At 38.9% G+C, this 16,114-nt stretch overlaps 1 protein-coding gene across 3 annotated transcripts in view; it reads left to right on the top strand.

Annotated features, from left to right (window-relative positions):
- Nucleotides 1–16,114, top strand: part of ACTN1 (actinin alpha 1) — a 127,352-nt gene that overhangs the window by 89,144 nt on the left and 22,094 nt on the right. For all 3 annotated transcript variants that reach the window (XM_087721386.1, XM_087721378.1, XM_087721393.1), the window contains exons 9-11: nucleotides 9,080–9,172; nucleotides 11,217–11,447; nucleotides 12,566–12,713. In XM_087721386.1, the coding sequence (XP_087577512.1) occupies nucleotides 9,080–9,172; nucleotides 11,217–11,447; nucleotides 12,566–12,713 (472 nt within the window). The remainder of the gene's footprint in view (nucleotides 1–9,079; nucleotides 9,173–11,216; nucleotides 11,448–12,565; nucleotides 12,714–16,114) is intronic.

Raw genomic sequence — 16,114 nt, 5'->3', positions numbered from 1 at the left:
AAGTTGACAGTTAAATAGCCATCATGTTTTGCTGATGTCAGAAGACCTTACCCCCTCAAAAGAAATTGTCATGGGGTAGTTCTACTTGTTTTGTAAAACTGCACAATCTTGCAAATGGCTGGATTTCCTAGATAAATATGTTTACATTCTTTTCTTTTAATCCCCCGAAATCTTGCTCATTCTCCAAGTAAGAACTTGTCACTGAAGATTATAATTTAATGAATCAATTGTCCCTTGTTATCTCAAAATTTGTTCTGGATCAAAGGGGCTTTGCAGTGCTATTCACATTTGCTTAGAAGTAAATATGATTGAACTAATCCTGAGTTACTGCAATGAGCTGTGGTATAAAGAAGAAACTACTATTTTATGTCAGGTGCGTGGATGATTTAGTATCAACATTCAGGCTGACAGATGCTCCCCATCTTTCATTTAGGAGACACAGATGCGTACTGGGTATATGAGCATGAAAACAGAAATTTGGAAAATTAACCATACAATTCCAAACAAAAATGGAGTATGAAAGTGGATGAGATAAGCTTGCTTTTCTCAGTTTGAACTTGCAAACCACTTCAAAAAGGCATTAAAAACATAAAATATGACTCATGGCAGCAATAGATAGAAGAGTCATCAAAATCCCCATTTACAAAATAATTCTGGACTAAATGGGCTTGAGGTTTCTTTTCAAAAAATGTATGTTCTTAAACATACGTGCTTATTTCAAATATTGTAGGAATTCAAACAGATGACTGTCAAACCTGTTGAACTGCGTTGAACTCAACTTTAAGATAAGCCTCTCACTTTTGGTTTGAGAGAGATATGTCTTCTAAAACAAAACAGAAGCAAATCTAAAACATTTGTTATTGTTTTTCAAACTTTCCAAATGATTAAATACTGAATAATGAAATACATTTCCAGAATTCCCCTATGATAGCACTGATCTTATAATTGAGTTCAGTCTACCATTTCTTGAATAGTAATCCAATATCCAATCTGATTATATGGCATAGTTGATTTATATTTCTATATTGGGCAAGGGATTAATCCAGAGCTTTTTTGCTGCACATGTCTGAAATAACAAGCATTCGCTCCTTTATTCTGCAATTACAAACCAGGGACTTCTGGGGATTGGGGTATATTTCATAAGATGACAATAAGGCAGCTGATCTGTCTGACCAGAAGGCTCACACAATGCATATAATATATTTCTGTGAGTGGTTGTTTCCCCTTGGCAATAATTCTCTCTTTAAGGAAAGCTAACATGTTGAAGAAAAAGCAAGACTTCTTTGTTCTGATATAGTAACACTTAGTAAGAGAGAAGTTCTGTTGATGAGAATGTTCATTCATAGTAGTCATGCAACTTGGAAACTACACTGTTTTCGAAGGGAGAGCTGGCAATATTTCCCAAGATATAGTTTGGCTCTAATTTGCCAAAAGGTTTATTCACTTAGAAGAGGGCTATAGTTATCAAGTGTTTTTTATGAGCAGAAAGGTTAGTAAACAAATAACTCATCCAAAGAAGTTATAACCTTGTTTCATTTTGCTAGGTCTACTTTCTGCCAGGAGTTGGTTTCCTAGAATCTTAATTTTGCCCATTTCCAAGTGGGTTGGATATACTGACTGTGGAGTTGTGTAAAAGAAAAAAAGAAAAGAAAGTTCAATAGTGTCACGTAAAATTGACAGGGGTGGTGGTAACAGATTCATGGAGTCCACAAAGCCAATTCTGCCAGTCATACTCTGATTCAAATTCCCAGCACTCCGCATGGAAATCTGTTTGGCCTGTCCTGCAATGCATGATGGGAAGTTTCCCCCCTCTCTTATCACCCATGACTGTTTTATTTTATTCTGTGTGCTGCTTCTTACTTTATCCTTTCAACCTCTTCTCCTTCTTTGCACAGATATTATAGGCACGCTAAGGCCGGATGAGAAGGCCATTATGACCTATGTTTCATGTTACTACCACGCCTTCTCAGGTGCGCAGAAGGTGAGCCTTTACTCCTAACCACCCCTCCTCCTTCTCCTGTTTCCTGCCCACCAAATTTAGAGAAAAGTATTATAAACTCTTACAGATATGGAATCCAGTGCTGGCTTTCATTTTGAGCTCTAATATTATCATTCTTAATATCTTGGGGATTAAAAAAAAAAGACCATTATCTTTGCTGAGCTCTCTGTTTCTTTCTTGCAACATAGAAGAACTCTGCATTTTCCTGGACATAGTTGCCCGTCTGCAGCTCCCAGACTGTATTGACACTAATCCAAATTAAGGAAACACGTTCTACTTTATTTGACAACGTTCATATCTTCTCCAAGTGGGAAGCTTCCTCAAAGTCTTCCTTTTCTCTGCAGGGTGCAGCATCCCTCGGAACCTCTTAAGCCTGATAGTTCTTCAAGACTGATATAGCACTAGTCTACTATTTACAGTAGTGAAACGGTTGGGGGTGTTTAAAAAAGGCCAGTTTATAGGTGTTTTAGTAGTGTGGCCATAACTATCATTGCACTAGAGGGTGAGAGCCTGCTGCAAGTAGAGCTCAGCCACACTTCTTCTTTTCAGATGTTTTGCAAGTGCAACCACACAGACTTCAATGTGGAGTGAACTGGGGCCTGCACAAAGAGCCCCCTTTTAAACTCTTCCAATGTTTTTTCTTCTAAAACATGGTTTCCTCTCAAATTTAATCTTTATTCTAGTTCTTGGGATAGGTAGGACAACCTTGAGGAGGGTTGGGCAAGAAGCAATGGGTGGAAACTAATCTAGGAGAGAAGCAACTTAGAACTGAGGAAAAATTTCCTGACAATTAGAACAATTAATCAATGGAATAGCTTCCCTGCAGAAGTTGTGAATGCCCAACACTGGAAGCTTTTAAGAAGATGTTGGATAACCATTTGTCTGAAGTGGTGTAGGGTTTCCTGCCTAAGCAAGGGGTTGGATTTGAAGACCTCCAAGTTCCCTTCCAACTCTGTTGTTCTAATTCTAATTCTTCTGAAGGATAAATTAGAAATATCTCATAAATGGAAGGAACCATGACTCTTTTTTCCTGTGAGGGGAATAGAATAGAGATCAGGCAGCCTTTGGCAGAAAAAATATTAAGAGGAGCAAGGATGAGCAGAGCTGAGTTTTCTCCCCAGGCTATAGTTTCTGTATCTATATTGAAAAAAGCTGTACATGAATGCCATTGTATATGATTTGTTTCCTGTAGTGGAAAAAAGCCAGCCATTCAAAAGGTTTTATTTCTATTTTTTTTCAATAAGTGAGAGGATTCCATTGCTATTGGCTACATCTACGAATAGTAGAGTTAAAGATTCCAGCTTGTTTACAATTGTAGACATAAATGTGCTCTTTAGGATATCATAAAAAAACAAATCCCTTCTCCCCTGTTGATAGTGTTTTAATATCAATGTGATCAGAACATGCCTAAATGGACCTCCCCAAAACAACTTTTTTAAAATAGAAGACAAATGTGTCCAATTTGCCAGATCCACCCTCAGCAAAAGACTTCTCAGGAGTCCTTCTGAAGATCCCAGGTCTTTCCTCCACATGAGGAGAAAACTCTTAAGGCCACTTTAATACTTAAATACAGTATAAAGTCCTGTCCTACCTTGCTTTCCCCAACCTGGAACTCCCCTTTTATGTGTTGGAAACCCTACTTTGGAGTGAAGAATTACATTTGCATTCCAATGCATTTTTTGGGGGGTACAAGTTGAGGTGTAGCTATATTAATATCTAGTCCTAGGCTAGATTGTATTACAAGAGTTTCTGCATACTCTTTCTTTTTCTTGCTTATCCTTGCTTCCACCTCTTTGTCTTCTTCTGCCACTCAGTGGTGTTCCTGGCATTATTTTTACTTTCTGTCATTTGCGATGTTTTCTTATTCTTTCAGCTTTATTTTGTTTTTTTTTAAACTTTCTATAACCATCTCTCCCATGGTTCCCCCCACCCCCATGCCATACAGCTAGCTGCTCTTCCCTTGACTTTTTTGTACTTGGGCACAGCCTGTACTTTGCTTTCTATGGATTCCCTTTCACTGATTGTGTGTAGTTTGTAAACAAAAAAACAACCAACAGCTTACATATGGCATTCAGAATTGGCACTAATGCATTTATCCATACCTGAGTATAAGCTACCAAGGGGAAAGCAGCCTTTAGCCCATGTCTTATAGCTTCCTGTTGGATCCTTGTGCTCACTTGAGGACAGCTGATGTGAGCCTTAATCTTACTCACTGCCCAAGGCAATCTTAGAAATTTCATCCTTACTTTCCATGATGTAATCTTCTTATAATAACAATTAGCATGCACATTTTTATTCATTTTCCAAAATAATTTATCAAGCCTATAGGGTTTCAGTTCACATTAAACTAAAATATTATGAGTTGAAAGGCCCAGTTCATGTGTAGCTGATAAGCTGCATTCATTTCTGATTGAGTTGTTTCCAGTAGTACCTCATTGTCACCTTGGAAATGAGAAGAATTGGGCCTGGACCTTAACAATGTGCTTAGTGACTATTTTAGAGAATATGTTTTGCAGAAGGCAGTTAGCAGATCTTTTTAATGTGTGCAGATAGGTTTGTGTTTTAAAAGCACACATTTTACTCATTCTCTCTTTTATGTAAAAAAAAAGTTTAGTTTGAGAAAACTGGGATATAAATTGAATTTATATAAATTATTTTAAATGGAAAACCCAGGTTTTCAAATAACCGTGACACCAGTTTACTAAAAGCTTACCTACTAAAAGCTTTTCTAAAGCTGTTTCAGTGCTTAAGAGACAACATGGATTATAAATACAAGTTTTATTTTAGAATGGTGCCAAAACTTTTGCTCAGTTCTGCTTGAGATGGATGGAAAATCCTCTTCTGTAAATAGTATGAAATGTAGCAGAAGGCAGAGTATATACACCAACATATACAGAGTTGGTTTTTAAACTTACCATATTTACAATCAAAGAGCTTTTCGGTTTCATTTCTTTGGAAAGTAGCAATTTGTCAGAAGTTTTCAAGCAGGTTTCAATGTTAACTGAAACCCTTGTCAACAATATATATATATATATATATATATATATATATATATATATATATATATATATATATATATATATATATATATATATATATATATATATATATATTCTCATTTTAAATAACAATTCACTATTTCATTTCTTTGAGTGATAGGTGAACACAACTGTTAAAATAACATTTCTATCCAGCAATGAGTAGATTCTATGTTTAGTCTGCAATTAGCAATGTTACCCATCTTGTTAGAAAGCTTTTCTCAGTTAGAAAATTTGTTAGATTTGTTCTCACGGAACAATAACTGGTGTAAAGTTTATTAAAAATAATGGTTCATGTATCTGCATTCCCCAATTAGAAGAATTGGACAAAACCATGGGTTAGATGGGGACTGTGGGAGTTGAAGTGTAAAATGTCAGCCATGTTCATAGGACATGTTGGGTCTGGCCCAGATAATGAGTAACAGTCTTACCTGGAATTGGTCAACAATCAAGACAGAACTATTGGCTGACTTAGTTATATCAGAAAGAATCCCATACCTCTTTGTGTAGTTGATAGGCTTGTGCTCCCTGTTTTAAGATTTCACAAAAATTGAGGTTACTGACAAACTCATACTTCCTATTTTGTTTCACAAAAAGCCCCTGACCAAGTAAATTGTGTAAAAGTGGGGAGTTGGGGTGGGAAACCTTAAGTTTCACATCCCCACAATCTACCTGAAAGGAAGTGAAATAATTAAGAAATACACAGCTACTCTAGTTTCTCCCCTATGTATCCTAGGACTGGAATTCAAGTTTGCTTTCTTTCAGAATCTCAAATAATGCAAAGGTCCTTGGTTTAGGTGAAGGCGTAACTCACTCGTCAACTCTAGGTACACAAGAGGCACAATGAGGATGAACCTGACTCAGAAATGGCCTGGCGGGACCTAATGGGTGTTTCATTGGCTTTGGAATGGGATGACTTGCCCCGGCCAACTCGCATGGCCAACTCACCGTGGGACAATTCAATGCAGGATAATTCAAGAGAGGGAGAAAAGGGACAAGTTACTCCATGCTCTGGTTGACCCCAGCCTTGAAGAGTTCTAACTTGAGAAGATTCAAACCTGAAGCAATTTACTGCAATTTACTTGCCCCTCTCTAGAGTTATCCTTGGAGTTGTCCCTTGGGGAATTGGCTATAGCAAGACAGATGGAATGAGTTGGCCAGACCGCATTGGCTTGGCTAATGGTCTCCTTGAACGATGGCCATTTTCGAGGGGATCTGGGTGGGGAGGCTTGCCCCAAGGATTTGGTTCCTCTGAAGTTTTTTCCTGATCCATTTCTGTTAGCTGGCAGGGCTAATCCGCACTGAGTGCGTATTATTTTGATGCAGACCTAGGAGCACATGGTTATCTTTTCAGTCTCCATCCCAATTCTTGACTAGGTGATTTATTGTGATGTCACTCCATTTCTCATTCAGATTTCTCATTACTGCTACCAGCTCTGAAGGGGAGGTCACATGATCAACTTTCTGCTTCTTTCATTCTGTTATACTGAGTCACTGAAGGTACAGGGCCCCTGCCTGTCATGATGTGTGTGTGTGTATAGGGTTGCTTTTCCTTCATTTGATTTGTATGTGTGTATGTATCTGGGGGGTGTTATCTGAGTATTTCTCTAAATATACACTTGCTATGGTCAGTTTGCTTCCTTTCCTCCCCAGCTGCTTCCAACTTTCATAACCCTAAAGTGCATGAGCATTTTTAATTACTAAATTGGTACTTATAACTTGTTTTTAATACTTTACTTTGTGGATTTCTGGAAATAAAGCCTTTTAATTCAGCTTTAGCCTTTTTTATGTTCCCTGAAAAAATTGATATTGAGTTTTATTTTGGATTAACTTAGAAGCAAAGTGCATTCTGCAATAACCATGTTTATTCTGTATTTTTTAATGTGATAATAAAGCGAAGAGATGAGCAAAACGTGTAAAATCTGCAGCTCTCAGAGCCACTGCAGTTTGGCATCTTTCAGGGAAATTCCGTGGATGTGTCTTTGTCCAAGCTATTCTCATACTTAGTTCATTAATTAAGATGCCCTTTAAAAAAAAAACTGGACAGTGACCCAGAAAAATGGTGCATTCTGATGAGGGAAACTTTAGGACAAACATAACTTGGAAGAAAACTTTTTTATTCTCAAAGGACAGTAAAAAAAAATACAGTTCAAAAAATCCCTTCAAAATAATTGGATCCTTGATAGAGGAAACGATCAGTTCACATAAGTCCATAGATCAGTATTTTTACTCTGCATTATACATATACAGTACAATATATTTTATGAGCAGTTAATGTGAAGAAGTGAATTTTATAACATAGAAAGCTAGTTTCTTGCTTCCCAAACCAGTGCCTCAATATAGCTACTTACAGCTGGAATTTTAACCTCCTGCTTAATTAAACTGGTTAAAAGTATTTGCAAGAGCCAAAGCACAATGTTCTGCAAACAGGTGATTAATTACTGTATATTATGTGACATATCTAAAACTAAGCATGAGTCAAAACCAAGACTTGATTTGGAATAAAAATATATAAAATGGGGCTGTCAGTTTCCAGATTGCTAGAAGAATCTTGTGGAATTTGAAAGCTTGTATTTTTATTGGTCAAGGCAAGGCAAATGGAAGCAAATTATTATTATCTATTCACAATAACGTGAAGTCACAGCTGCCAATTCTTTAGCTGGTGTTGGCCCTTATATGCATTGAGTTCTTCCCAAGAATCTAGGATGTCAAAATGCATCAGTGAAATATATTTGTGCGGATCCAAGTAGGGTGGCCTTTTGCAATTGACAATTATTAACTGACTTCAATACAAGCTTAAAAGTTCAGAGAACACTACTGTACTGCACTTTAATTAGAAGATGCAGATCATATGTGAAAAATAATAAAATAAAGCAATGATATAATTAAACATTTAACCTAATTTAAAAAAAAACCTGCAGAACATAGTTTCTTTAGGATAACATTTTTATTATGGCACTTTTAAACCTAGGGCACATCCATTTCCTAGAGAAAAAGCAAGACATTTTTTCTGTTTTGTTAATCTCCTTTTTTGATATCAAATTCTTCGTACCAATCTGGTTGTCAGGATCAGAGGAGATTTGAAATAACTGACTATTTTCTACAGAGTGTGCTTTGGATGCTATCTCTTTCATTTGGGATGATATAGCCATGTATTTTAAAATACATATTTGTTCATTTTGAGTATGATTATTTATGAATTTTTTTCTTTGCTTCTTCACTAAAAGTTTCTAAAGCAAAAGCTTAATTCTCTGAAAGCTTAGTTCTCTGCCATAGGAGATCCCATATAGTAATGTAAAGAAGTATTTGAACACTTTGGAACAAAGCGTGGACTTCGTTTGTCATTTATTTTGGCCATTGTGATAGGATACAGAAGTTCAAACATGCTAGAGATTTGGGGTTACTGTTTGCTAGCAACCAGTAAAACCCACAAGAACAAAAGACAGAAAGTTACAAAACAGCTGCTGCTGTTTTTAAAATAAAATTATTGTCAAGTAAAATTTTGCAAATAATTCAATTGAAATAATATGGTAGCATCTATAACTCCCAACGATCTCCCAGGATTTTTTTGGATGTTCAAAGGGACAAGTGATGTCATGTGTTATGAGAACATTTACATAATTTGCATGATGACCTTATGACCCATGTGACATCGTTCTATGGCTTGTGCCACGCATAACAATGCAAAGGACCGTCAGGTATTTTTTTTAACTGGGATCTGAATTCAGGGCTTGTTGCTTTTCTTCCACTTCTTTACATTGATTATTTCAGGCCCTTTTATCATTGATGATTTTGTTTTAGAGGATGGGGAAAAAAAAACCCCAAACATTTCAGGTTGGACAAGTTCACATTCAGACTGAAATTCCCAAAATGTGCCTCTCGTCCTAATCTCCCAGAAGTGGTGGTACTAACAAGTTTTTGAAGTATTAAAAGAAAACGGGACAAGTATCATTCTCTTAGACATGGGTTGGAACATGGGACATCTTTGCTAATGAAACTGTTTTTGTTTTCTTCTCTTGTTCTCTTTCTCTCTTGTTAACAGGCTGAAACGGCAGCCAATCGCATCTGCAAGGTGCTGGCTGTGAATCAAGAGAATGAGCAGCTAATGGAAGACTATGAGAAGTTGGCCAGTGATGTAGGTAGCCTTGCTTTCAATTTCTTTGGTGTAGCCAGGGGAGTTCTTTGGAATAGTTCAATTTAGTGGAGTGCAGCAGCAAATGCGCAAGGAGGGAAGAAACAGAGCAGCACTGTTGTTTACAGCATGCTATTTTTATTATTCAGTAGGTTTATATGACCTTCCATGTCAACCGTGGGCAGCTAACAATATTAAAAAGCGCGACGTGTACAGAATAAACACAAAACCTATGGAAAACACCAGGAAAATTATTTAAAAAAACACCTGTCCAACATTCAACATAACCAGAAGATGGGGTTTGCATCCCCAAGGTCCCAGGCTTCAGAACCGAGCCAAGACTTCAAATCCTTACAGCAGGCCAATAGCAGGAGCAGGACTAATCTAATCTCCAAAGGGATGCTATTTCAGAGTGTAGACCCTATGAAAGAAAAAGCTCTCTTCTGAGCCTTATCAGCCCACACACGATTGGGATCTGAAGCATGTCTCTCTTTATGGTCCAGATGGGACAGGTAAAGACATCTGGAGAGCCCAGGAAAGTCAGTATGGAATATAACTGTGATGGCGAACCTATGGCATGCATGCCACAGGTGGCATGTGGAGCCATATCTGCTGGCACTCAAGTGCATACACATGCCAGCCAGCTGATTTTCGGCCTTCCGGAGGGCTGGGAGAGGCTGTTTTCACCCTCCCCAGGCTCCAGGAAAGCCTCCGGAGCCTGGAAGGGCGAAAAACGGGCCCAACCAGAAGTTTGGAAGTTTGGGGTTGTGCGCGCATGCGCGCATGCACATGGGGGGCACTTTGCATTATGGGTGCACGTGCACACTCGCATTTTTGGCACACAACAATAAAAAGGTTAGCCATCACTGGAATATAACAGTCAAAATCTTTGTGAACAATTGCAAAGAGGGGTATGCTGCTCCATGGCTCTTGGGTTCCTGGAACCGTGGTTTAATGGAATATTTACATTAAAATAGCATTGTATCCAAATAGATTTTTAATCTATAATGAGTACTAATATCAGAAGTTCATACTACTAAAATATCTGAGTTCTGTAGTGATTTAAAAACAGTGCGTACAGAACCAAGGTTAAGTAGCCAGATAATAATAGATAAATATAATAATAGATCATGCAATCTGTAAGATAAACAGATGCACAACATGACCCAGAGTCAGCTTTGTGAGGTAAAGTAGACAGGAAACATGGACAGATGAGCTAATTTTACTTTATTGTGAGTTTACATTAACAGAATCTTGAAGTCTGAAAGTATTCTGTGTATCTCCCCCCCCCCCCTTCATCTCCTTTACAGTCCAAGAAACTAGGGAGGGTCTTTTCTGAACCTCTGGCCTTGCATACATTCCTGCTTCAGGCTGCCTTTTATCTGACCATTCCCTTGGCTCCATCTCCTTGTCTCCCAAGGTCATTCTCACATACCATTACACTCAGGGAGAATCTGAATGTTTCAGCAATTATCTTTAATCAAGACAGTTCCACAAGACATGAAGACCTGCTGTCTCTCCCCTCAGGCTGTAAATACACCAGTCCTCTCTCTTTAGATAGGTCTCTACCTAATACTAAGCCTGCCTCCCAAAACCAGTGGCAGGGATGAATGAACAAATTTGTTGTGCAGCTGTAAAGACAAAAGGGGAAAAGGCTCCCTCAAGCTGAATTGAATGTCTTTCTGTGTGATTTGCCTGGCAGTAATAATGAAGAGATTTGTTGTGGCCTTCTTCCAGAATATTTTAAGACTTCCCTATCTAGCCAGAGTCGTGACATTGTCATGCCTGCAAGCCATCTTTTCTTTTTGGACTTTTTGGATGCTATTTGGAACCCTGACAGACATTTCCACGTAACCTTCCATCCAAATGTTAGTTAAGTTCACGCTATTTAATTTAGGGGAAACAGCCAAGCTTGGCTGTGGGCTGCTACCTACTATGGAAGTAAATGCAAAACTTCCCAACAGAAATCAAAGTCTTGGCCAAATTTAATACTAGCTATGATTTTAGTTTCCAGAAATTCTGACTTTTCTCTTCTTGGTATTTCCAGCTGTTGGAATGGATCCGGCGCACCATACCATGGTTGGAGAATCGGGCACCTGAGAACACCATGCAAGCCATGCAGCAGAAACTGGAAGATTTCCGAGATTACCGCCGCCTTCACAAGCCTCCCAAAGTCCAAGAGAAATGCCAGCTGGAAATCAACTTCAACACATTGCAAACTAAGCTGAGGCTTAGCAACAGGCCAGCCTTCATGCCTTCGGAAGGGAAAATGGTTTCGGTGAGTGTGTTAGATTAATGAGTTCATACACAATGACTTGGCAAGATGGGTTTCCTACTGTTACTGTTGCTTTCATGGGCCAGTGGAACTCGGTTTCCTAGAACTGAACATATATTGGTTGCCATGGGCTTTACTACAACTTGTAGTAGCCACAGATTATAAATTGCCAAATGATACCTCTCTATTCTAGCAGGTTGTCCCTTCTGGAAAACAGACACCGCACATGAGATTTTTTGTTTTAACCTCAGATAACTGAATAATAAATTCATATAGTTTTTAAACAGGTTTGTTAGATTTAAATCCATCTTCCTTTCATGAGCTTAAAATAATATTTTTGGTGCCCTTTCCTCCAGTTCCCCCCCCTCCCCTTCAGCTTGTCCTGAACTATCTTGAGGAGGAGAATGAGAATGGTCAATAGGGGACTTGAATCCAGATCTCTTAGTCCAATACCAGATTATACCATGGTGGCTGTTTTAGAACAGAAATCTTATAGTACCAAAGATTTACATATTAGAGAAGGCAGACAGCATCTTCCTAGATCAGGGGCATCCCACCATGGCAACTTTAAAACTTATGGATTTCAACTCCCAGAATTCCCTAGCCAGCATCCACAACTTACAAAGTTGCCAAGATTGGTCACCCTTCCTTAGATGATGACAGGAAGTGACCTCTTCTTAAACAAACTTCCTTAATAATAAAGAGGAAAATCTAACAATTACTGGAAGGGATTATATTTCTTATTATACACATCTCTGAGCAAATCTTTCACCGCCATATCAATCCCAGGAGGGAAATGAAAATACATCCCTCTGCAGGAGAACTTCAGGCCTTAGCAACTTAAAATGTTTGGTAGGGAACCTCCAAAGCTCTGGCCCAGTCCTTTCTGATTACAGAAGTTAACTGTCTTTAGCTCCCATCTTGTATTGTCTCAGATCCCCTTGCCAGGGCTTCATCATTTGTCTGCCGATCTATCAGCCAGTTTTTTCCCCACCCATTCATAGTGTGATTGTAGAAGCTCCTCAAACTTAATTCTCACTGTGTTGAGAAATGTTTCAATTATTTTGAATCCATCTGCCTTTTCTTGATAGTGTTATGCTTTTCTTCTGGTTATACTACAGGATATAAATAATGCCTGGTCTGGCCTGGAGCAGGCTGAGAAAGGATATGAAGAGTGGCTGTTGAATGACATCCGACGATTAGAACGACTGGATCATCTAGCAGAGAAGTTCCGGCAAAAAGCTTCCATTCATGAATCCTGGACAGAGGGTAACACAACATCTAAATGTGTTCTATTATTATTAGAGATTTTTGTAGTCTAGACAAGATAGAAACCGGATTATAAAAACCATCAAGTTAGTAGGAACAAAACTTTGAGATTGCTTTAACTTGCAGGATTGATGCATATGCATTAGAAGGATCGGATACAACTGTTTATATACATAAAAGTAAACTGTAAAACAAATGTAAAAGTATATTGCTACATTGTAGATAATTCTATAGAAGAACAGAAAAAAGCTTCCTACTAACAGAACTTTGAGGGTGTCTCCAGATCCCAGTTCTTAAACAACTGCCCTCAGCCAAGCCAAAGAAGCCCATTATTTGAGTTGTGTATATCTGCTTCTCAGGACCTGCAGGACTAAAAATATTTTGATCTTGGTTGGTGTGGGAAGGGGGCAGCCCCAGCTTTGCTCTGCTAAGCTTTGCCAACTCTTCATGTGACATGGGCTCCCTTAATTGAGTCACCATCCTTGAGCCAAGTATTATTCTCAGCCTTCACTGGCTTATCATTGCTCTAGAGCAGTGTTTCTCAACCTTGGTGACTTTAAGTCCTATGGACTTCAACTCCCAGAATCCCCCAGCCAGCTATGCTGGCTGGGGAATTCTGGGAGTTGAAGTCCACAGGACTTAAAGCCACCAAGGTTGAGAAACACTGCTCTAGAGAGCCTGCAAAACACACATTCAGTCCACCACTAAAGGCAGGGAAGCACTTGGTTTGATCACATAGCTCCATCAAGAAATTCTCTTCCTCAAGATGCTATCATTTTTAAACATCAGGTGTGTCCCTCCGCCTGGAAGGCCATGTAATAATTAACTGGCCATGCTGCAACAAATTCAAGCCACCCTCATGATTACCTACCCACAAGAAGGGACAACTTGTGACTCTTTAGCCAGTTGTCCCATGGGGAGCATGGAAGAGCATGGGCCTCTCACTCCAGATGGCAGCTCCAGATGGTAGCTTCCATAGATTAGACAAGATTTCACTCCTACACCCCCAATGGATTTCCCTCCTCCTCTTCCAGAATTTAAGGATATAAAAATCCAGAATCAGCCTTTTGAGGCAGGCTAATACTTCTTTCCTAGTATCTGTCTCTTCCCACTTATGACCATAATCGTGTTGCTTGTATCTTTCAATTTATATTGTTTTATTTCTTTACTAGTACGGTTTGACAGCTTATTAGTAACCTTGACTATCACTAAGTTGTAACTTTTTATTCTTGATGAATGTATTTTGTTCTTCTTATGTGCACTGGGAGAATATGCACCAAAGACAAATTCCTTGTGTGTCCAATCATACTTGGCCAATAAAGAATTCTATTCTATTCTATTCTAAGCCTAGAAAGAGGAATTCCAGAAATGCTACTTTATTGTTACAGGATGTATTAACAGAGTCTTGAAACTTTGTCCAATATTCTCTCCATCTAGTCTTATATTAAACAAAATCAAGGCTGGAGTTCTTTTGAATTTCTTTCTCATGCTTCCCTATGTCTCTGTGTAATATCTTCTCTAAGTCCCTCTTCAACAGCTCATTCCTTCTTAATACAGTCTCATACTTTCCCCAACCCGAAATTCCTTTATACCCATTGAAGTTGAAGAGCTCCCTCAAGTGGTGGCTCCCATCTTTACAGCCTTCTCACAAAATCCCAATTCTCCATAGATGTCAGATTGATGACCATACTTAGTAGCCCGGGGAATCTAGTGAAAGCAACAGCAAAGACCAAAATAAGCTTTCTGGAGCTGCACACAATACCTTCAACAAATTCCCTATCAGGCAATGGGGAGTCAGCAGTTTAATTCAGCTAATGAAGGAAGCAACTGCCCTCTATCCTGGTTGAAGAAAATATACCGTAGCTTATGGCAGAATATGACTAAGGAATCCATGGCATAGCTGCATATTGGCTCAGTTGCAAATCCAGGACCCTGGTGAAGGAAGTCTTGATCTCAGGGCATTCAAGCAATTTTTTTTTAATGTTTGGTTGATCACCAATGCATCTTTGGTCAACTTCAACCAATTACAGGCTGGAAAACTTCGTTTCATGTTTTCCAACCAGAGAGAAAAAGCCACAAATATTTTTACCAAAGATCTACCACAGACTTTCTGCAACTTCTTGCAATAATGCTCTCATTATTGCAATTATGTGTGTGGAGAATGACAGGACCAGCTTCTGATTCAAATAGCAAAGAGTCAGAGCTTGCTCTTGGGGGAAAGCTAAGCCCCCAACTTAAAAGGATCATGGGTCTATGGAGATTCTCAGTCATCCAGGTCATGGTTGTCTCAAAGGTGCTTTTTCAATAGGCAACTGGACTTTATGGGAATTTTTTTGAAGACATTTCGCTTCTCATCCAAGAAACTTCCTTAGTTCTGGCTGGATGTTGGGGAATGGAAGGATTTATACTCCTTGCAGACAGAGGGTCATTTGCATTCTTTTATAGAGTCATTGAGGTCACCTGGAGGTTTATCTGTGTCTTCAGGGTCACCAAAGTAATGCAAATTCATAAATGCATGGCACAACATAGGAGAACAAACCCATCAGACAAGATTCAGCAGTTCATCTGCATTAAGAGACAAAGGCCATTCTTTTGAAGACTGTAAAGTCTACATTTTGGACAGAGGAGACCTCTGGTTTGAAGGAGGGGTCAAAGAGGCCACCTATGTCAAAACTGAGCAGCCCTCTCTCAACAGAGGATGCAACATCAGTCTCCAGTCTACAACAGTTCATATACTCCAACAGTTCCAAGAAGGCTCCATACCCATTTGCACCACTCAGGTGACCCTGATTACACAGATAAACCTCCAGGTGGCTTCAACGACTCTCTAAAAGAATGCAAGAAGAAGGACATTAATTCTCCTGGCCCCATGCCCCACATGGATCTTTGGCTGGAATGGATATTGTGGATATCTTCCATTCTAGATTATCATAGTTCAGTAGACCTCCCCTTGTCCATAATTAAAACCTAGCTGCAAGAGACAGGGAAGAGATTCTCTATGGATTGTTTTTCACCTAATTTATAGCTCAGTCAGTTTTAGTGTTATATGTTCATTTGTTTGCAACCAAGCGTATTGGAAATGTGCTAATTGCCTCTTGCTTTTTTGCTACTCTAGGACTCTTGGTCTGCAAAGCTTTATTGATCACGGTCTCCAGGTGGTTCAAGGTCAAATTAATACATGAGACACAGAATAAGCCTGCCCCCATGGAAATTTTGGGCTATTCCACCAAAGACACACCTACCTTGGCAATCTTTGACACTACTGCCTTACAGGATTACACCTATAAGACTTCTGCTTATTTCTTTATTAAAATCAGTGTTTACATTTCAGCCAAAGTTTCCTTTGGTGGAAGTTGTAGCTGTAAATGGCGCCTACCAAGGACTAGGGACCCTTTGAATAT

The sequence above is a fragment of the Thamnophis sirtalis genome, unplaced genomic scaffold, assembly GCF_051295495.1.
Source record: "Thamnophis sirtalis isolate CommonGarterSnake01/CBP01778 unplaced genomic scaffold, rThaSir2_p1.2 scaffold_1, whole genome shotgun sequence".
NCBI lineage: Eukaryota > Metazoa > Chordata > Lepidosauria > Squamata > Natricidae > Thamnophis > Thamnophis sirtalis.
This window is presented reverse-complemented; position numbering and strand designations above follow the sequence as displayed.